Raw genomic sequence first — 22,849 nt, forward strand, 5'->3', positions numbered from 1 at the left:
AGGAAGTACTCCAAAGGTGATGCTAAAGGTCATGGGGGTCGCCTCTATTCAATAGAATAAAATTTGGAAATCTATGGCCTCCATTAAATTGAATAAAATCTCAAAGTCTATGGGCAGTTTTTAAAGAGACGAGATGTTTGTTTCTCCATAACATCTTAAATACTGACGGCAGCAAGATACCAAGGGCACTGTTTTGTTCAGCACTCAGAGAGATACCAAATGATATGAGTTACATGTCTCTAGTTGCTACTGTTGCGGAGTTTGGTCCAGAGGGGTGCTACCTGGTGGGGGAAGATGTATAAGATATATTTCATGGAGAGCTTTCTTTACCTGTTTGTATCTGAGTGCTTCCATCACTGCAATACAACCTTTAAGGTGGTCAAAATTTTCAACCTTTAATGGCCCCTAGATAAAGACAAATGCCTTGGTCAAGTCTCTATGACTCAGTTTGACTGAGTTTCCTGTTTTTAACTGCTTTCTCCATAGGGTCTAAGTGTTGATAAGCCAGCTGAACTTGCTACCAATTTGAAGCCTTTTTACAAAACAATGAGCTACAGATCTGAGGGTGACAGAGATGCCTGAGAGCTTTCGAGAACACTTGGGCCCCTGTCTTTATTATAGGTTATTATGGCTTATAGGTTATTTTTGAAAGGTCAAGAGGTCACATTGCAACGTCAACCATGCCCATTCTGAGTCTCTAGCTAATTGTTTGGCCGGTTCGGGCAAACATTGAGAGTTGCAACCACACCTAGCTAATAGCTGGCATCCCCTGTGATGAGTGTCAATTTTTGTGTCTTTTCAACCACAGGAAGTGCCTCTAAGGTCATCCAAAATTCAAAGGAGTGGTTAGAATTTCACTTCAAAAATTGTGGATTACAGTTTCCAGAATTTGAAAAATGATCTTAGAATCCTAGAGTCAATTCCAATATTCAATTTTTTTTTTATCTTGGGTCTATGGGTCTTAAATGTGGAAATGCAAATTGAAATTATGGAATATCTAAATTTTGAATGGCCATCAATGAAAATCCCTTACCCTAACCTTAACCCAACCCTAATCTTACCCTATACTTAGTCATCATCCCTATTACCCTATACTTAGTCATCATCCTAAAATTTAATTATTTATGTTATTGGGACAATTTGCCTAATTTTTTACAATTTGACTGCGTGTCCACTACTCACTTTCCTGCAAGCTCTGTGTTGTTCTACACCAATAATCTGGCACTGTAGGTGCTATATGCTCTGCTATGTCCACCAGCAAGCTGCTACTTTTCTCCGTCCGCTGTTTGGTGCTGGGCTGAAAACAGTTGCTAACTGTTGGTTACAACAATGACGATGAGAGTGGAAAGAGGACGAAAATAAAGTTGCAGGCTGTAAAACCAAAACAATGAGGTAAATGATGCTGAAAAAGTTCCAAAGAGCTGAGGGGAACTGCAGAGTTGGAAAATAATCAGTCTAGCTTTAAGTTTTATAAAACTTTGTAAACTGCCAAAATTAATCTCGGCTTTTGTCTTTTTGATGAACTCTCTGCAAACTGTTGCATGTACTCAACTGAAGATTGGTTGTTAGAGAAATGACCACCCCTCTATACTAACAAGTGGACTATGATTTTCTAGTTTCAAGAACAGCAGAAAATCAAGACTTGAAGTGAAATAATGTCGGTGATTGTGTCACATCAGTTCAATAGTCAAAATCTGAGGTGAGACCTAATATTAGTCATTTTTATTATTAGTAACTGAATGACAAAGGCTGACCCTAAATACATTAAATGAGGGTCCCAAAAAGATTTGGATTTGGTTTCAATATTGATTTAAAATTGATAAAAGGCCATGTAATCACAAACCTTTATACAATAATAATTGTCATGCACGCATACTGATAATTTTTTATTTATTTATTTTTTCCAATGAGAAATCGTCAGCAACATTTCTGTTGTTACCTCTGACATGTTTCAAGGAGTTTCTGGTTGCAGTGTTGTTGCACCTCCAGCTCTCAGTGAGCAGTCACTTTGGTGAGGACCATTCAATCTAAAATGTGACACACTGATACAAACATGAATAAGTGAAATTGAGATAACTCCATGAAAGACAAGATGAAGACATGAAACTTTATTCAAGGGCCCCAGCAAAAGACAGGGCAGTACTGAGGTTAGGTGCACTGCTACTGTAGCTCAAGGGTGGCCTAGAGGGAACTCAGTGTTCCCCCTCACTGAGCCACCTCCGGTGCTAATTGTGGCCTGAGGCTGCAGACACTCACATGAACAGTTTATAGAGGAACAAAGCAAAGAGCAGCTCAACCTGGACAATCATTTTCCCTGATCTGCCCTTCTCCTCCTCCTGTCTTCCTTTTCTCTTTTCCTTGCTTTATTTTTATTTTCCCTTTTTACTATTTAGTAAAAATAAATATAATTGAAATAATTTTAAAAGGAAGAGCCGCTATAAAGACATGCTCATTTGTATTTTTTTCAACACTGATGTCAGTGGGGGATTTACAGGAAAATGTTGTAAATAGAGTCAACCTCATTTTATCCTTCCCCATCATTTTCTCTCATTTCTACACTTTCTTCCCCACTGACGAATGTCTGACATGTTAGGTAATACCACTCACTTATTTGTAAGCACTTGTGGCAGAAAATGCAACCACATGCTGGCATTTGTGTGTGTGTGTGTGTGTGTCTGTGTGTGTCTGTGTGTGTGTGTGTGTGTGTCTGTGTGTCTGTGTCTGTGTGTCTGTGTGTGTCTGTGTAGTTGCATGCTTTCCTATGCACTAAACTGCTGAACACTTGCAGGCATAAGGCCACAGGGTCAAGCATTTTATACTTGCGTCATATTTTTCCGTCATACCTGCTGCTGTGTACATGTATGTGGTGTGTTGAATGTGTCTGTCTTAAGCTGCTCAGTTCAGAGAATAAATACACAGGGCAAAGACTGTTAGCTTTAAACACTGAACTCAGATGGCACTGTCAGAATGGCACTTTGTCAGGGTTAATACTGTGCTTACTTCCCAATGCATTAAACTGCCATCTATAGGATTAGGGCAGCTAGGACCAAGGCTGGCTCACTGTGTGTGCGTGTGTGTGTGTGTGTGTGTGTGTGTGTGTGTGTGTGTGTGTGCGCGCGCGCGCACACGCATGCGCATGCACACTTGTATATGTATATATACTGTCAAGTATACTTTGTCAGTAGGAAGTAAAGGAAACATGGATTATGTATATGACACTCTTAACTTTGAAACAAATTGTGTCTCATCTCCGCAGGGTTAGCCTGTACCAGCACTGAGGTACTGCCACAGTGCTATCCTGTGCCCTATGAGGAGATTATGCACTGTCCAGACCCATTGAAGTTTACAATTAATCTATACCCGAGTGAAAAAAACACATGAAAATATACTAAATATTAGTATACTGAGCATACTAAAGTGCACTTGTATCCAGACTCTTAAATAGTGTACTTAAATTGTGCCAAATTGAAACGAAATTTTTTGTACCTATTATACTTAAATAGTATATAACTACACTGGAATAATGGAGTATTGTCACATCTTGAACATTTTCAATATACTTTAAGTATACTTGAAAACTCCTAAAAAGGTATTATAAGCAAGGATATAGAGTGTACTACCAGTTCACTTAAACATATTGCACTTACAATGTACATGAAATGTACTACTAATGGATATCTACATAATAAGAAGAAGAAGAAGAAAAAGAAGAAACTTTATTTGTAAAGCACCAAATAAAGATAATGCATAAAAGCACACAGTAAAATATCAAAATCTAGTTAAGAATAGAGTCGAATAGGAATAACAGGATGGATATAAAAATAGATAGTGAATGTAAAATAAGGTGGAATAAAGACAATGCATGACACCAACAACATTTTGAAAGAAAAGCAGCTGTGTATAAGTATGAGGCAAAGCACAAAAGTGGTTCTGGTTAATAGCGGAGCTGCAGAGTTTTGAGTGAGCTGAAGTCTCTCAGTGTTTATATTTTTCAGGAGGCCAGTAAATGATGCATTGCAGTAATCAAGTCAGCTCGGAATAAAGGCATGAATCAAAAAAGACAATTGAAGATAAATTATTAAATTACAATTACATGTCCACAAGGCTGAATGGGAAAAGAAAATGAATGGCTGATTGTATGCAATCTCACTCATTTAGTTTAAGCCTTAATTATTAGCAAATATTTTTCTTTTGTCTTTTTTATCTCTATTTTTATATCAATATAGTTTACTTTATTTTGGTTTGCATATGTTGTAATATTTTTAAAAAGGGGAGAAAAAAAGGTTTAAACAAACCTGCATATCAGCAGTGGCGTCGAGCAATGTGCATTAGGTTTTATATATTTATAGATATTCTGCTTGTGATAACAGCCTCATGGCAGCACTACTTCTTGAATAGGACAGTGACCCAACACAAAAACCAGTGACACACCGACAAATACTGTAACTTCCTCACCATTATATTGTTGTTTTTGTATGTGTTGCCTTTAACAAGAAGTCATATCTCTTTAGTATCATATTTAAAAAAACATGCAAAACCCAGTATCAGAATCAAAATACAAGGTAGAATTTTATAGATACATGTCACGTCACAGCAGGGTTGCAGTGGCCATTGTCTATTTCTGACAGCACTCTCCCTCTACACATTGCATGTGTGTATATGTGTGTGTATCTCTCTATCACAACAGATGCTAAGCATGTTTTGTCATAGATGGAGGAAAAGCCATCTGTCATCTGCAAAAAGCAGTATACTTTCTGCTGCTCTTAAAACACTCCTCAGATCCCTTTAATGATGTATAGGATTTGGAGGATTCTCTCTTTCTGTGTGTCTTTGTCTCTATTGGAGCTGCAGAGCTCTTATGTAATGCTTGTGGTATTACATAAGTGTTGAGGGTGCTAGGGGGCTGGGTTGGGTGTAGGGGGGTAACGGGTGGAGGCCTCATCACTGCCCCTGGAGTGGTGAGCTGTCCATCTCTGCATGGGACAATCCACATTGATCTCACGCAGCTTGGGGATTTGATAACTGACCCTTTGTGTGTGTGTGTGTGTGTGTGTGTGTGTGTGTGTGTGTGTGTGTGTGTGTGTGTGTCATTGTCAGAAATAACCAGAAATACAGCAGCGATTCCTTTTAGAAACATTTAGTGCCTAAGCCATGTGTTCTGCAAGCTGAAAGTTTTTTCTCAGCATCACCATGTGTAAAAAATCCCAACAGCTGTCAGACTCTTTAATGCCAGCATCATGTAATGTAGCACTGTGTTGGTGCTGTCTTTCTCAATTCTATATGATAAACACACTTTGTTTTGCACTACTGTTATCAATGTCAGTATATGCTCACATTATCCATTACATGTGGTGCAATTTCTAAGTTGTATATTTCGCTCAACTGTGCAATAAAACTGTTTATTATCCACATTGGCAACAGCATTTTTATAATCTGTACATAATGGACATATACATAGTTGTTTTCTGCACTTTTATTGTCTTGGCCGTTTTGTGCCACTGTTTTTGCTTTTTGTAATACTTGCTGGCTGTAACAACTTAATTTCCCGGGTGTGGGATCAATAAAATTTTAACTTATCTGATCTTATCTTAAAGACGCATGAGGATTTTAAAGGATTGGTTCACCCATATTATAAAAAAAAACACAAACAAATTGTAAATATGTTTCAGCTTGTAGTATGTAGCCATGCAGATAGGTTTGGTTTTATTTGCTGTGGTGCTAATTCACCAAATAAATTGACTATTGAAACTGTCACATGAAAGTGATCAAATTCAACACAGCACATAAAACAGCCCAACAATAGCAATGTTGGTGAGTGACTTCAAACCCGTGGCCAGTTTTAAGGAAAAACATGTTGCGGGTTTTCTCTGTACCTGTGGTCCAATATTAACCCAGCTCCCATATCCTAGAAATCACCCCAATGGGGTCACCATATCAGAAATTTATCTTAAACCTGCTGCATGCATGGTTTAACTGAGGTCAAACCTATATCCTTTTTTCCATGAAAAAGCCTTCATGCCTTAAAATGGCTTTGATGTAACTCTTAACTTCTGCCTTCATTTATTATGGTAGATCTAAGTATCATCTTTTAACATTCAAACTGTCCATGCCTCAATCTCCACCTACTCCGTTGTTACCCGCTTGCAGCTCGAGCATACCTGGCCACCTTCTTACCTGGACACATGTTGGTTCATACTCACTGTGTGTCCAGTATAAACAGATGGAACAGCATTGGGCTTCAATTTAAGTTTTGTGGCAAAATCCATCTGTTCATGTTCAATTTTCAAAACAGTACTCTGGAAAATGGCTACTGAGTTTTCTCTAATACAACCTGATTCCAAAAAAGCTGGAACATCTTGCAAAATATAAATAAAACAGAACGTGGTTATTTGCTAATCCCCTTTCCTGAACAAGTTGGGACAGGAGTAGCAAAAGACTGGGAAGTTGTGGAATGCCCCAAAACCAACTGTTTAGAACATTCCACAGGTAAACAGGTTCATATCATGATTGGGTATGAAAGGGGAATTCTGGAAAGGCTCAGCTGTTCACAAGCGAGGATGGAGTGAGGTTCACCACCTTGTTAAACACAGTTGTATAAAGGATATTACTACATGGGCTCGGAGACACCTTGTAAAACTGCTGTCTGTAAACAGTTTGTTTGAAAATGATTGCATGTTTTAATTTACACTTTTACACAGCGACCCAACTTTTTTGGAATTGGGGTTATACATGACGGTTCAGCATTTCTCCTTTAGCAACTTTACAATCAAAAACAGGTCTCTGCCATCATTCTGAAAATAGTGAAACTTAGCTTGCAAAATACTGATCCGTAGCTACATCTGCATGCTTCTCTGTTACCCCTCACCCCACCCCACAAGTTGACAGGATAGGTTCCTTATGTGCGTTATTTATGCAACCCTCGCTGTCTGAATGACTCATCATTGGTAAAATGCAACTACAAGGCGGAAGTGCTCAGTAATGGTTTGAGTGCTTATTTCACTCATAATATGTCTTGTCGCATTTGAAAGTCACAGAGTTTAGTATAATTCTTTTTTTTTTTATTAAATTTGTTAACCACTCTATATGATCTCATGAATGCAACACAGTTTTCAGTGTCAAAGTAATCTAATATTTTGAAATTAAATTACAATTAAAAGGTGTCATATCTGCCTCAGTTCATTCTAAAGCTAGATGACAAGATACTGATTATTTGACCAACTGAAGAGATCAACCTATAGACCAAATCCTAACATATTTGCTGATATATTGGATGCAAAACATTCTTCAACATGATTTGCATTTTTATTTAAAAAATAACTAGTTTTACTAGTTAATGTAGTTTTGTAATAATCAAAAGTGAAACTTTGTGTTTGAATTGCAGATATCTTGTAGTTTGTTGCCATCCTTCCCTCAGAAAACATCTGTATCAGTTCCAGATTGAGGTGAAAGGAGAGGACAGGTTTGTCATGTTGGCCTGTCTCCCTCTCTCTCCCCCACTCTCTCTCTCTCTCTCTCTCTCTCACTCACACACACACACACACACACACACACACACACACACACACACACCTCTGGTAGACCTCTGGTTCCATTGGCCAGTTTCAGTGAGGGTCTAATCTGTGAATTGAAAATACAAAGAGTCTGTATAGGCACTCCAAAGGAATCAGTTATGCCAACAGACCAAGTCTGTTGTTGGCATTATGCATGGGCTATAGAGCTGGCTAAAGAGGTGGCTCATCAGCATGTATAGAATCCTCTGTGTGTGGTCTGAGTGTGTATTTCAGTTTGCATGATTGTGACTGTGTGTATGAATATACACAAAATATGAGTCGGATGTGAGACACTGAAATGTTCTCAGTTTGCTGTGGCTCTTATTTCCATGTTTTGAGTGTGTATGTGTGTGCCTCTGTGTGCTGCACTACTCTTGGCACAAGCTGTCCTGATTATGAAGGTTCAATGGCAAACACATTCCAGTGAAAGAAAGTGAAGTTCTTTTTTTCTGTCACATTTTTACCAACAGAGATGATAAGCATTTCTTACAAATTGACTGAATCTACATTTCTGTGTATGCCTTTTCTCCAGTCACAAGCGGAACAATGTGTTGTTGTTTGGCAATGTGTTGTTGTTTGTCAACTGGCGGAGATTTTTTCATGTTGGCACAGATAGCTTTAAAATGATTGAGGTATATTAAATGATTGCTGACAGTGATGACAATGAAGTCAATGCACCGGTCTGCCTAATAGCAATCCTAGATACTGTCTGTGAAGATTCTCAGTCATCCAGGTCATGGTTATCTAAACAGGGTTGAAGCTAGGGTGAACAGGACTTGGTTTTAGAAATTTGAAAACATTTCACCTCTCATCCAAGGGGATTCTTCTGTGGGTATGTTGTCAAGGTCATTGATACCACCTGGTTCGTAGTGCTCCTGACTGTGTAACAGCAGTCATTGGAGTTGTTGAAGTCACCTGAGGCCAAGTGTAAACAAGTCATTGGAGTTGCCACATGAGGTGGTGTCGTAGACCTCATCCTCTGTTGAGGAATGTTTTTTCTACTCTGACATAAATATCCCAAATATGTACATTTCAAGAACAACAATGTACATGTTTTGTCATATTGTCAAGAAGGGAAAGTAACAAATGTCAGTAATGCTCCATTGCAAGACTCTGACCTGTTGATAATTTCAGAACAACTTGTGCTCATTTCTACAGAGCAGAACAATGGACTAGCTTGTACATGTGAAGGCACATTGTAGCAGGTCACAGGCACTTTGACCATATGCTAAAAGGTGCAATATTTAATATTTTTGTTTCAAATGTTCCAGTATTAACTAAAATTCACAAAAATGATCATCAGAATGTGAAGGAATAACAGTTTTGATCTTATGTCAAACATGTCTATGTATTGTGTTGCAGAGGTATCTACTGAAGTTAGCATGCTGACCAGCTAGCCCCAGCCCATCTCTTGTAATACCACTTCACATATCAAGAAATGCTAGTCTGATAGTATAGACACTCTGTATGTATTGCTGACTACCCCACAGCTGAACAATGACAGCACATTATTTGACACTAATCATTGTCCATTTTCATTGTAACCAACCAGGAAAATGTAATGCTCCTATACAGTGGAGCAGCAACACTTCAGAGCTTGACTGACTGTCGTAAACCAAATGGTAGTGGGTCATAAGTGATTAATGAGAGGGATTATTTTAGTTTGAGACTATACATTGTTTTTTAGGAAAATTCTAGTCATTCTGACTTTAACATGTAACAGCGTGTTCAGCACCCTGCAGAAACAGAAAAGTTCCTGAGCTGAAAATCTCAAGACTGGGACTCCAACACTCCAACACGTATCAAGTTGGAAAATGGATTAGGTTCCAAGCTTTGTCATTTGTCAACAGCTGCTTCTTTGAGAGACATTTTAATTATGTTATGAAACTGAACTTAGCAATTATTGTTTATGCAACATGTTCCTTTGTATGTAAACGTAGCCACATAAATACAGCAACTGTGAAGTTAAACTAATCAACTGGAATGAATGGGGGTAAATAGTCCACAGAAAAGAAAGCTACCAAAGCTGTTTTCTCTAGGACACATGCATTAAGAAAACATCAGTAAAAGCATTTTGTCCATCATGGGCATCTCAGGTCCACCAGTTGAGCCTTTGCACAAAAACAAGAGGCATTTCAATGCTGGTAAGGAAAAATACACTATTTATCCACACTCAAATGATCTCCGACTAGAGGGGCAGATATTGAATAGTTAGTATAAAAACAAACCTCATACCAATAAATACATTTGTGAATGTGTACAGGCCCAGCCTTGATGGGAACTATGAAGTCATCAGAATTTCTAAAAGATATATCAAAACCAAAGGATACAGGTGGTTTTATCCTACCAAACTTAAAAATGCATTATTAGGGTGTTTACTTACTCATTCTTGCATTGCTATAAAAATCTGAAAAGTTGGTAAAACTACATTTAGGCTCCAAATAGGTCTGAATGATATTGTTTTCCACTTGGAAACGGAGATGTATCAGATAATATACCGTGTATATTATTGGGACCTTTGCCTTATTTGCACAACTACGAGCTGTTTATATTATCCCCACATCAGGACGTGTCTATCTAACTTTGTAGTCTTGGACTAGCCTGAGTCCCTGGAGGCAATAAATACATTTGATCCTGTTACCAATGGGCGGTCTCTTTCTTTTTTATCAGATCTTACATAACAGAGCTCTGTTGATGACAACTGGACTTAAACAGGTGTGGGCAGACAAGCTGAATGTTGTACTAAATGATTAGGTCTTGGATGAATATTTTGAGAGTATACACGATTGTTTGGTAAATATCAGGCAAAGTCTTATACAGCTTAAAATGTTACACAGATTCTATTATTCTGGGGCGAAGTTACACACCTTTTATTTTACAAATTTTTCACCTGTTTGGAATTGATGCAAGTTTAGAATTAGTAATTTAACATTTTTTTTCTGGTCATGCAGCACTTTCCACATATTGGAAAAGCATCTTTCATTGTTTTTCTGAGGCTTTTGGGAAGTGTTGGGAACTTGGTCTGCTCTAAGCAATTCTTGGAGCAACAAGCTCCTTATCTTTTGTCAATTTTGTCAAAGTTTTGTGAAAAAAAATGGCTGTTTTGTTGGAGATGGTGGTTACAAAAAAGTTAGTCTTGTTAGAGTGGAAAGTAGGGTCTGTGCCCACATACAGTATGTTTGTGGCTGAGAGGTATTGCAAACACATTACATCTGGGGAGTTTTAAGTTTAACTGAATACAGGACCCAAATGCCACACTTAAAGCAGAGAGGACAGAGACCGGGAAAGGTTCATTGTCTTTTAATCTTCCTTATTGTCAAAAACAGACTAAGGCAGTCAAGAGACTTCAGAGTTTGGGGTTGATCTTGAAGAGGAGGAGGCTAGATGGGTGTTGATCCAGTTTCCTTCCAGGACGTGGACTGACACAACAGGGATGAGGACAGGGCACCTGAGCACATACAAAAAAGCAGGGTCAAGAAGGCAGGAAAGCAAGCAAAGAAAACTGATCAAAGGTACTTATGAGATTGTGCTGGGTGTCTGTCGTTACCACAAAGATGAATGGATGATTCGAAGAATACTGAGTGGAGAGCCAGGGCTTATATAATGTGACGGCAGGTGAACCTTGATTGAATGATTGAATGCAGCTGCACTCTGGGAGGAGGGGATCGAGCCCCACCGGACACACGAACATGAGACAGACAGAGACAGAGAGAGAAGGAAGACACAAGACACAAAGGGAAAAAAGGGGGAAACCGTGGATCCTCACAGTACCTAACAGTGGTTGGAGGACACAGCTGACTTGTGTTGTGAAACTTGGAACATGTGGTGAATCCTTCATGTGGGTGGCAGTTTTAATTTTACAGCAGTGAGATTGATAATGGAGTCTACTGTAAACAGACCTAAAATGCAGGGAGACAGTTTCTTAGAGTTTGTTTTCAGGGGGATATTCTTGATAGAAAGCCAAACTTTCTGACCTTGTTTGTATATAGGAGCCTCCCTGTGGTGGCGATTGGCGACCCGCTTTTGATGGGAAAAAGTGGAGGCAGATACCCCAGAGATGCCTCAAAGGGGGAAGGACCTGTGGCAGAACTAGTGAGAGGTGTGAGCATACTCCACCCAGGGGAGATGAACAGATCAGGACGTAGGGTTGGAGGCAGACACGCAGCTTAGGGCATATTCCAGGTCCTGATTGGTTATTTCAATCTGGCTGTTGGTTTCGGGTTGGAAACCTAAGGATAGGCTGACTGACACCACTAGTGCCAGCAGAATCCTCTCCAAACTTGGGAGATGAATTGTGGACTTCTGACAGAGACAATGTCTAGAGGTATGCCATGCAGACGGAACACATTCAGTACTAACAGGTCAGCGGTTTCCTTGGTAGTAGGAAGCTTAGACAGAGCAACAAAGTGGGCAGCTTCTCCACAGTGCTCAGCAGAAGCATGTCTTTAGCCAAGTGATACGGCACTGCCTCCGTTATGTCTTTGTGCCTTTTTGACGATTTGTCATACGGCACCGAAGCAGAGTACCTCTCCATGGAGGTCTGCTGCTTGTGCAGTGGTGCTGCGGTTGCCGATGTTGATGGCCGTTGTCGAATACAGCTGTGCTCCAATGGGTAAGCGTGGCTAAGGTGGTAAAACAGGTTTGTTGTATTACCGGTCTTGGTGGGGACGACGGTCTTGCATAATTTACAAACCACATTGGTCTGACTACAGTCTGACTTATGAAATCCGAAAAACTGCCATACTGGCGAGCTGACCTTCCCTGTTTTATTTACAATTTCTTCGCTCACTGCAGCGCTCATTGTCTATTTGTCGTCTCACTACACGCGAAGAATCAAACACAAGACAACAAGATGGTGCAACCAAACATGATACTGTTACATGATTGGCTGTTAGCGTGTCACTCCCACTGCTCAGTGATTACTCCCTACATCTACGCCTTTGTTCATGCAACCAACCTTGCTTCGCAACTTCTGGTTTCTTCCGACGAAGAAAAAAAAAATTATCGAATGTTTTATCGAACACATTTTTTATTGATATTGATTACGTGTCTATCGCGAGACATATCGTTATCGTTTTATCGCCCAGCCCTAGTTACAACAATGACAAACCCTGGTTCACAGCCAAACTCAGACAGCTAAGGTTGGCAAAGGAAGAAGCCTTCAGGAGTGGGAAACAAGACAGATTCAAAGAGGCAAAGTACAAGTTTAGCAAGGCGGTGAAAGAGGCTAAACGACTGTTCTCTGAGAAGCTCCAACACCAGTTCTCAGCTAAAGACTGTGTCTTTCTGGAAGGGGCTCAGGCAGATCACCAACTACAAGCCAAAAGCCCCCCACTCCACCAACGACCAACGCCTAGCCAACGACCTGAACAAGTTCTACTGCCGCTTTGAAAGACAAAGGGACAGTCCAGCAACCATCCCCCACGACACCTCCCCAACAGCTCCAGCTGCAGTCATCTCCAGCAATGCCCACCTTAAAGGTCCCCCCCTCCCCCTCCCCAACCACCTCAGTGACGACTCTTTCCATCCATGAGAGGGTCGTCAACAGACTCTTCAGGAGACAGAACCCCCGGAAAGCAGCTGGACCGGATTCTGTCTACCCATCCTCCTTGAAGCACTGCACTGATCAGCTGTCTCCAGTGTTCACAGACATTTTTACCACCTCACTGGAAACATGTCACGTGCTACCCTGCTTCAAGTCTTCAACCATCATCCCTGTTCCCAAGAAGCCAAGGACCACAGGACCTAACGACTTCAGACCCGTCGCCCTGACCTCTGTGGTCATGAAGTCCATTGAGCGCCTTGTGCTCACACACCTCAAGGACATCACCGACCCTCTCCTGGACCCCCTGCGGTTTGCCTACAGAGCCAACAGGTCTGTAGATGATGCAGTCAACTTGGCCCTCCACTTCATCCTCCAGCACTTGGACTCCGCAGGAACCTACGCCAGGATCCTGTTTGTGGATTTCAGCTTCAGCTTTCAGCTTTTCAGTGATTGGAAAAATTATTATTCATGTTGGAGCTTTTGACATTCAACGAAGGAAAACTGGCGCTGAAGTCCTGAAAAAAGATGTTTGCTTGCTACTCAAGAAACTGGTCGACTGTCAGTCACAATATCTATTCATATCAGGCCCCATTCCAACCTGGGGCAAAGGAATCAACTCTTTCAGAAGACTGAATGCCTCAACCATGGGATAAAGTTCACTGACAATTTCAATTTCTTTTGGAACTGTAAAGACACTTTAAGCCTGATGGGGTACAACCAACCATCACTGCTTGTCGACTGCTTGGTGGGAACCTGCAACATGCTCTTGGAATGCTGAAGAACTGAAGAATGTATAGATAGGCGCCAAGGTCAGCACAGGCGACCCTCTGCTGCGTGTAGTGACAATTACCTGGATGAATTAACAACATTTGAATATCTTACTCTTGAGGCCAGAGCACACTTTTCCGTGCTCATCATTACAGTGTATTGGCCACCAAGATATTCATTGCTGTTTATGCAGGAATTACTTTATTTTTTCATTCTTTTTATATAATTAACAGTTTCTTTTTATGTTAAATCAATATTTACTCTTAAAAGGGTCAGTTGTAGGTTGGTGCTAGTAATCTATGAAAGATCATGCTGACGTGCAGATAGGCATATATTTTTTCAGAGTAAGGACTCATATATGTGTGTGTGAGTGTGTGTGTGTGTGTGTGTGTGTGAGTGTGTGTATATATATGAGTCCTATATATACACACTATCAACACAAAAAAATAAGACATTCACATCTAGCACTAGTCTCTCAGATTAGTTTGTAGAAGATTAACTATATATCACCATATGCTATGTGAACATTTTATCAATGTACCATACTCTATTTACATCATCTGCCTTAACATTTTTAGTCACAACAGCAGGAATGTGATATAGGACAAAACCCATAAAGGGCTATGTTATTCATTCCAAGCCTTACCCTTCTCCTTACACTTGAATTCTGTCTTTTTTTAAACCATTTTTTCAATGGCACTTCCACATCATGTCAGATTCTTCATATTCCTTTTCCCATCTCTTCTCTCCGTGCTGCTGTCAGTTCCTGTAAGCAGACAGGCCCATGTTGTGTTTGGGCCACACAGGCCAGGCTGAAGCTAAAGCCACCCGATTTACAAGCTCTCGGCTGTTGCGAGACAGAATGTCACTGCGCATTCAGTTGCATTCATAAAATGGGAAAGTACACACATAGACTTACTGCGCGCAGATTGTACACACACACACAGCAAGCCAAGCAAATCCCAAATACTCACATAGGCATGTACAGTCAGACTTGACTGAGTCTATTTTTAGCCCGGTCACTCATATGCAGACTCCTATACAATAGAAATTGTACATGATGGCTGCGAATTACTATATGGCATATTTTGGCATGCTGTGATTGGGCGCAGTTATAGAATCATGGTGTCACCCCCGTTGGGTAGAGGATAAAGGAACAAAGCAGTGTCAAGTAATATCCTACTGAGAGCTGCTTCACACTGACCTTAGTTCAGGTTTTTATTTTGAATGGAGCAAAGCAGTGTCATGCACCTTTAGTGACTCCAGATAATTGCATCCATATGCTTGAAAGTGCAGCTTTGGTTCCCCCTCCAACAGAGCTGCGCTGTGAGTCAGAGGAGAATTTGGAGTTGCTTTGAGTCACTATAACAAAGTTTTTAAATGGACAGACCCCAGTTGATTTTTTTCTTTGTTCCTTGTGGCAGTGACAAGTCCTGATTCCTGTTTGTGAGATCTTGTGACTTTTTGTAAACTAATTGTAAACAGAACAAAAGCAACCAAACAAGAATCAAATATCAAATTATTTTTTCTGGTTTTGATCTGTTCAATTTGTGTGTGTTTTCCCCGCAGCAATACACGAGTTCCCCAGGGATTACTTCACCAACCAGGAGCGCATTGAAGGAGCTGTGGGCCTACACGTCCTGTGTGTGAGTGTCACCTGCCAAACTAAGGCCAAACTAAGGCCTTTGGAAGCACTTAGAACCAGGACTATAACTGCTCCCAGGTTTTCTTCTGATACAGATAAGCCACACCACAACTGATGTTTGACCAGCATTTAGTGCCTTCTTTCACCAGCAAACACCATGAGAAACTAAGTAAAAATAAACAGTACAACACAAGCATTTTGTCAGAACAAAATAAAATCCACAACCTTAAACAAACATGTGTTCAAAATAAATTACAATAGCATACCGTGTGCGCCTTCTGACCAGAAATTTAGGAGTGGTTACAGTCCTTCAATGTCCTTTTTTATTTCGCCGACCAGCCTCTGTCTCCTGGTGGAACATGTTTTTCTCTCGTTGATCATGTGGACACCGCATGCCGAACACCCAGCGCAACACACAACTTGTAGGTGTCAGTAACAGGCCACAGAACTTATACACATTTCAGACAAGACATTTTACTGACATAAACTATGTACAAACATTTTTCTGCAACAGCTACAAGGACTATAACATGACTTGTGTAGGTGTGGCTGGAATTGGTGCTATGGAAGTTTATGGAGTTTACAGTAACAACAAATGGCATGAACAGCAGATTACACCTGGAACAGATCAGAAAACAAGGAGACTTCTCACCAAAAATGTGAAAAAACATACAAGTCTATTTCCAACTGGGAAGTCAGAAATGAAGACCTGTCTCTATTAAAAGCATGTGACAACCTGGGAGAATAATGGAAGAGATGTGAGCTTCAGTATAACTCAACACTTGCTAACACACACAGATTGCACTGTACATCCACCCACTGAGCCAGCTGCCAGTGTGTTGTAATGTGGCAGTGCTTAGCAGATGTTGAACAGAGGCTTATGTGTGACGCGAGGACACACTGATTGACTGTCTACAGATTCAGACACCAAAACTGCTCTACATGTCAAACAAAAGCTACGTCATTCCCCATAATTACATTCATATTTGTAATTAACAGGAATTATACTTCCTGCCCTCTTACAGAGCAGATGCCTTTCTGGTTGCTCTCTGTTTTGCTGATATTATTGTTTTTTCTGCCAAAAGCCATAGAAAGTTGATTGTGGATAGGACTATAATTTATGGAAGACACAGAGGGATACTACTATGTTTTGTTTTGTTTTGTTTTGTTTTACCATTTTTGATTCTTCTTCAGTACTGTGCAAATATGATCTCCAAACAACATAGGTCTTTTTGCTGTCTGTGACTGGCAGCCTGGGACTGGGACAGGGACAAGATGACAAAATCTTGTGAGAGTGTGAGCGACTGACTGAGAGAATTCCACAGCTTGAGAGGAAGACTGAAACATTGCATAAAATATATGAAAATGAGAAATTAAATGATTCTGTATCAACTACATGGGATTATACAGTATCAGCAGCATCCCTTCAAGGGTTTGGCTGACACACTGCCCTAATGCCACTGGATCAGCTGTTGTGGCTCCCAAACCTTCCTTCTCTAATAATGCTTATTACTGTCAGAGAACCGGCATGAGACCAAAAGTATCCACTCCAGCCAGAAATTGGCCTGATGTCATTTGCTGCAAAGGCAAATCCAGTAAGAAATTAAAGAAGAGATCACTAATGCTCATTCCATCATTCTCGTCGCAAAGTCAGTATGACCCACTGACTCTGGATGAAAGCTGTGGTATTACTAAATATGTTGAACCCAGGGAAACTAATCACACCACTAGCATTAAGGCAGACCAGAACCAAAGAAATACCCCCAAAACCACTGCTAGGCTGAGGGCCAGAAGAAATATTGCTCACTTCTCACCTGATAAGCCAGACAGGATTCTGACTAGGGACTCTGTAACCAAGCATGTAAGAATGGTGAAGATTCAAAATCTTACTACAGCTTGCATATCTGTCAGGAAGCTAACAGAGCTGTTGCCAGTTCTCTCTATACATCCAAGTAACAGGAATATCATTATTCATGTTGATTCTTTCGACATTCTGCGAAGGAAAACTGGCTCTAAGATCTTAAAAAAAGACTTGCCTGTCACTGGAGAAACTGAGCGACTGTCTGTCACAATGTGTATTCATATCAGGTCCCATTCCAACGCTGGGGAAAGGAATAAAATCTTTCAGCAGACTCCTTGCTGCAGGACTGCCATTCGCAGCCATGGGATAGAAATTTATTAACCATTTTAATATCTTTTTGAAATAATGTCATTGCTCATTGCCGACCTGTGGCATGATCTTCACATGCCACACCAAAACACAAATGCACAGATAAGCATGAAGGCCAGCATACACAGGCAGAAAGCTTGTATCTCTCACTCCTCACCCAATGCTTTGCTCCACATTGCTGAAGGATGTCTCTGTCCCAGTCAGAGATCCAGTGCCCCCACTCCACCTCCACCACAATCACCAATCAAGGAGTTTGTAAAAGCTGCCACACTGAAGCTCATTGAAATTGATGTCCCAAAGCGCTCTTACAGCACATCTGCATTCACCTATTCACAAACACATTTGTACAATGATGGCTCAGCCGCCTGCTCATAACAAGGATTACCCACTCAAACGTAATCAAAGTCATGGGAGGGTAATACTGCGGTTCACTATCTTGCCAAAGGATACTTCAACAGGTAGACTGCTGAGGCCAGGGATCAAACCTTATAGGAGGACAACCACTCTACCTCTTGAGTCACAGCCACAGCTGCCCCAACAACAAGAGTATACAAGAGTAGAGGTATCATCATTAAGGTGTCTATCAGAAATGAGACAGACATCATGCTGCTTCCTTAAACATACCAGTGATCTACGCAGCAGGTGGTACCACAGACCATCTGGTACCTGTCTAATCTTAGATTCGTCAATGTTCAGCCACAGGCAGTCTCCTGTTCTTGCAGACATTTTTTCAACATAGTTTATGTGTAATTACATTGGCATGGGGGAATTTACATCATTTGCTCTTGAGTTCAAAGCAGAATTATCAATGGTTGTTACAGTGCCAGCCAATCGGAATTGGCTCTTTGGCTACTAACTGGCTGGGATCCAGATACTAGCAACTTCTCCTGGGGTGTGTCTACATTCCGCTGTTAACACTCGATGGCACTTCCTTCACAGAAACACATTCACAAAGACAAATGTGACCACAGCACACTGTGTCAGTCTGTCTGTCACTGTCATGTTATTTTTATGCAGGACATGGTTTTGACAGTATGTTTCCCAGACTTATAGGAGTTGCTGTAATTTCAGTAATGCTTACCACCAGCCTAGTTGTCAATTCATATTCAGCATAAACCCTGAAATTATCCTCACGTTTTACCGTAATGACTTTGAAGTTCAATGCATCTCAACACTTTCAAAATTCAGTAATATAGCTATTATCAATTAAGTCACAACTGTCAGTATTATTTACTGAGCAAGGATCACACTGAATTCTTGCATTATCTCATTTATATTGTGTTAATGGTGACAGTGAAATAGGTTTGGATGCTCCTTTTACAAAATTATTTTTTTCTTAAGTGGGTTTGTGTTTGTGGGGGCTGGGAACCTGTTAGGATGACACAATAATGACCCATTAAGTGTGAACAAAAAGATAAGATAGGACTTTATTGATCCCACACCAGGGAAATTAAGTCGTTACAGCCAGTAGTACAAAAAGCAAAAAACAGAGGCACAAAAGGGTCAAGATAAAAAAAAGTGTACAATAGAAAAACAACTATGTAGATGTACATTACTTAGAGATTAAAAAAATTCTTGAAGCCATAAAAATCCTACTGCCATAGAAAGTACTATTGCCAATATTCTTATGAGGAAAAACTACTAATGTCATATGTTGTATTGCACTTGAGAAATACTACTGCAAAAAGGTACTCAATTGCTAATGCCTTTGAGCATGTGAGAAATAACAGGCTGTTAAGGTTTTTTCACAGGACAGAACAGACCCAAAAGCTCAACTCATACATGGAGACAGGAGTAGTGTAGAAAAAGTCAATGGTCTAATGAATGGTTCAGAAAATGTGCAACAAAAGATTCTAGGAGACCCAGACACAAAAGCTGGCAAGCTGACTGAGAGTGAACAGGTAAAGAAAGTGTTCAAATCCAGACTGACAGGGCTGGACTGGAGCACAAAGGTAGGCACATGAGCACAAAAGACAGGAGTCAGGAAGGCAGTTAAGCAGACAAGTCAAAAAAGCAGCAAAAATACTTGCTCTCCAGAGTCTCAGCCATTGCCAAATGGATGGACACATGATTCAACAGATACTGGGTGGAAGGCTGGTCCTTAAGTACTGTGGCGGCAGGTGAGTCTTGATTGATTGATTGGTGTAAGCTGTGCTCAGGAGAAGAAGAGAATGGACCAAACCTGCAAGTCACGCCCTGCAATTAAACACACACGACAAACAAGGAAGAGACTGACAGGAGACAGAGGGGAAGGGAAACACTTATGCACAATAGGACAAAGGGGAAACTGCAGATCCCAACTAAAGGAGATTGTTCTTTTTTTATCTTGCTGTCATGTTTGTGCTGTTTTGTGTGACCAAATTAAAAATAAACAATGCAAAAGATCCATGTTGAGACCATTTGAAACTTGCAACTACTTGCAAAAGAATGTGGTCTGCAACATACTAAAACCTGCCAGTTTACACCAATACAGCTAGACAAGAGGAGCATCATTTCTGTAGCAACAACTCTTTACTACAGTGTGGTCAAGTTTCGGTCAGCTTTCTGTAGGAATGGAACATTAGAATATCATCTATAAAATTTCACCAATATACGGTTTGCTCTGTCAATCTCCCTCCCAACCACCTACACACACCTTGATGGAGATGGCACCTGTTTCCAAGTCTTGTGTGACTTACAAAAATAAAGTATTAGGCCTGTTAGACCGGTTAGGATGCCACACTCACCTATTAAGTGAAGAAAAATGGTCTACTGTAATGTAATAATGTTTGTGAATACAATGTGTGTTTAAACTGATCGCACCATTTAAACAGCAGCCTAACCATCTAATTCATGTTTGTAACTTCAGCAAACGTAAAGGCAAGACTTTCTTTGTGTAAAAAATGTCATTCATTCCACCTGCATTTATTTTACACACAGTTTTGTTAAACAGTGCATTTTTTGGCCAAGAGCGAAATTTTTTGGCCAGGCATTGGGGGGACCATGGGAAGGTATTATTTGCTCTCTGCAGTTTTCATTATGGATCAGTCTCTGTATTAAAAAATATGTCAGTTTGTTGCAGTTTTGTGGTTCTGACTCGTTGGCTAAAGGGACAAGATAGATTATATGCCTTGTAAACAGCACATTAGCAGCACAGAGTTTAACTTCATCCATATTGCTTTCATTTTTAACACATTTTTGTTGAATAACATCTTTTGACATCTTCATGGCACAGGACACATGTATAGTAATCAGTAATTACTGCAGAGTTGTATTCAGCCTTCTTGTTTGCTTGCTCAATTTGAACAACAACTTTGTGTTAGGTAAAAATGAATATCTGTACCAATGTTTTACAAGAAGTTTCACTGTAATATTTCCAAGATCTTAAAATAACAGCAGCAAACTTGATATAAATGGGGCACATTACAGCAGTCTGATGGCTTTAATAATCACTGCTCCTCCTTGTGGGTAGTTACAACACTGCAACTGGTTTCCATACATGGTGCTTAATGGTGTTACAAGTTGGAGTGGCATTCACTACGGATCACTGTGTGGGGGACACATTGCACCCAAGGGCCCAGCAGGAACCCTGCAGGATCTGACTGCGCCTTGTCACAGACCAGCCAGCCAATCCAGGTGGATGTATCTGTACATTATGTCTGCAACCAAGATATTCATCAGTGTTTATGCAGGAATTCTGAGAGCTGATCACACTTGGTATCACTCAATATGACAAATTAATCCTGAATGAAGACTTCAATATTCATATCAACAAAAGAATGACTCCAAAGCTATGGAGCTTAAGGATTTACTGGACGGCTTTGAACTCACACAACATGTACATGAAGCCACTAACCAGCATGTTAACATTCTTGACTTGGTAATAACAACAGGGTTAAACATTGACATAGTTCCAGCATTAGAATGACCTATTTCTGATCATCACTATGTGTTTTATGTGTTTTTGATGTAAATCTAATATTAACAAAGACTTAAAGGGAATTTTTGGTTCGAAAGGGATTCCTAGACAGCAAGGCTGAAACAATGTTCTGTATTATGAGATCCTTTGAGTCACTTAGCTATAACTGCTCTTTAAATGACATGGCTGAACATTTCAACGGTACCATGTGATCTGCTTTAAATAGTCTTACTTCTCCAAAGGTTAAAAAGAGGTTTGACTGACAATCTACCCATGGTTAAAGCTGCAGTAGGTAACTTGTATAAAAGTAATTTTTTGTCATATTTGCTAAAACTCTCCCTATGCCCAGACAGCAGTATATGACACATGTAATCCAGTATTTCCCAACCTTTTTGAGCCACGACACATATTTAACATTAGAGAAATCACAAGGCACACACCACCAAACAAAAATGTATATTTTTTTAAATATAATGAAAATCTAGTCTCAATGCCCCTATGCCCAGACAGCAGTACATGGCTCCATTGGTCCCACCTACTGCTCCTACAGCAATTTACAAAAATCCACCGCGCCCAAAACAAAACAACCAATCAGAGCCAGAGGAGCGTCTGAGGGAGTGTCTGACATCTGTCAATCATTACTCACACACACTGCGAACCGTCCCCTCCCTCCGCTCATGCTGCCAGCTGCCGCTCAGTCAAACAGCTCTGTGAGCGGCGTCAGGAGGCTAATGAAAACCATGGCGGAGCAACAGCCACCCGCAAAGGACAAACTGCCCATACCACCGCTGCCAACAACAGCATATACAGCTAAGACAACAAATAACCATAAAGCTAATATGGTGATTGTTACAGTAACACTCCGCAGTGTGTACGGTATGTTAGCGACTGTGATGTAGTGGCTGGGCAGAGTTAGCTTGTTTCCGATGCTAAGGCTAATGTTACTGGTTGTCACGGCAGCCACGCAAACGCCACAGGGAGGAGGGGCTTGGAGGCAGGGCATGAGTGCAGCAGAGAGGGAGGGGGAGTGACGTGGAACTTGTCTTGGTTCAAATTTTCAGGCTAAGTCTGCTCTCTTCTCAATCTTACATAATGTAGCTTTAAACAACAATAGTATTAATGAGATTAAAAGAATCTGTTGACCAGCTGGAAGAAAATGGAGGAAAACTGGGAACTCAGAAATTACTGTCTAGAACAAAGCAATCAAAATTGAATCAAATTGAGAAGAACTTGTGTCGTTCTTCAAAAGCAAAATAACATCAATTAAAGCTGA

The 22,849-nt window shown here is 40.4% G+C and overlaps 1 protein-coding gene across 3 annotated transcripts in view; it reads left to right on the plus strand.

The window, feature by feature from the left end:
* LOC143328688 (sodium/potassium/calcium exchanger 3-like) overlaps positions 1–22,849 on the plus strand; it is a 169,051-nt gene that overhangs the window by 121,187 nt on the left and 25,015 nt on the right. For all 3 annotated transcript variants that reach the window (XR_013077836.1, XM_076743968.1, XM_076743969.1), the window contains exon 3: positions 15,433–15,509. Coding sequence is in view for 2 of the 3 variants with exons in the window: in XM_076743968.1 (XP_076600083.1) it covers positions 15,433–15,509 (77 nt within the window). In the remaining variant the exon portion in view is untranslated. The remainder of the gene's footprint in view (positions 1–15,432; positions 15,510–22,849) is intronic.

This window comes from Chaetodon auriga, chromosome 11, assembly GCF_051107435.1.
Source record: "Chaetodon auriga isolate fChaAug3 chromosome 11, fChaAug3.hap1, whole genome shotgun sequence".
NCBI lineage: Eukaryota > Metazoa > Chordata > Actinopteri > Chaetodontiformes > Chaetodontidae > Chaetodon > Chaetodon auriga.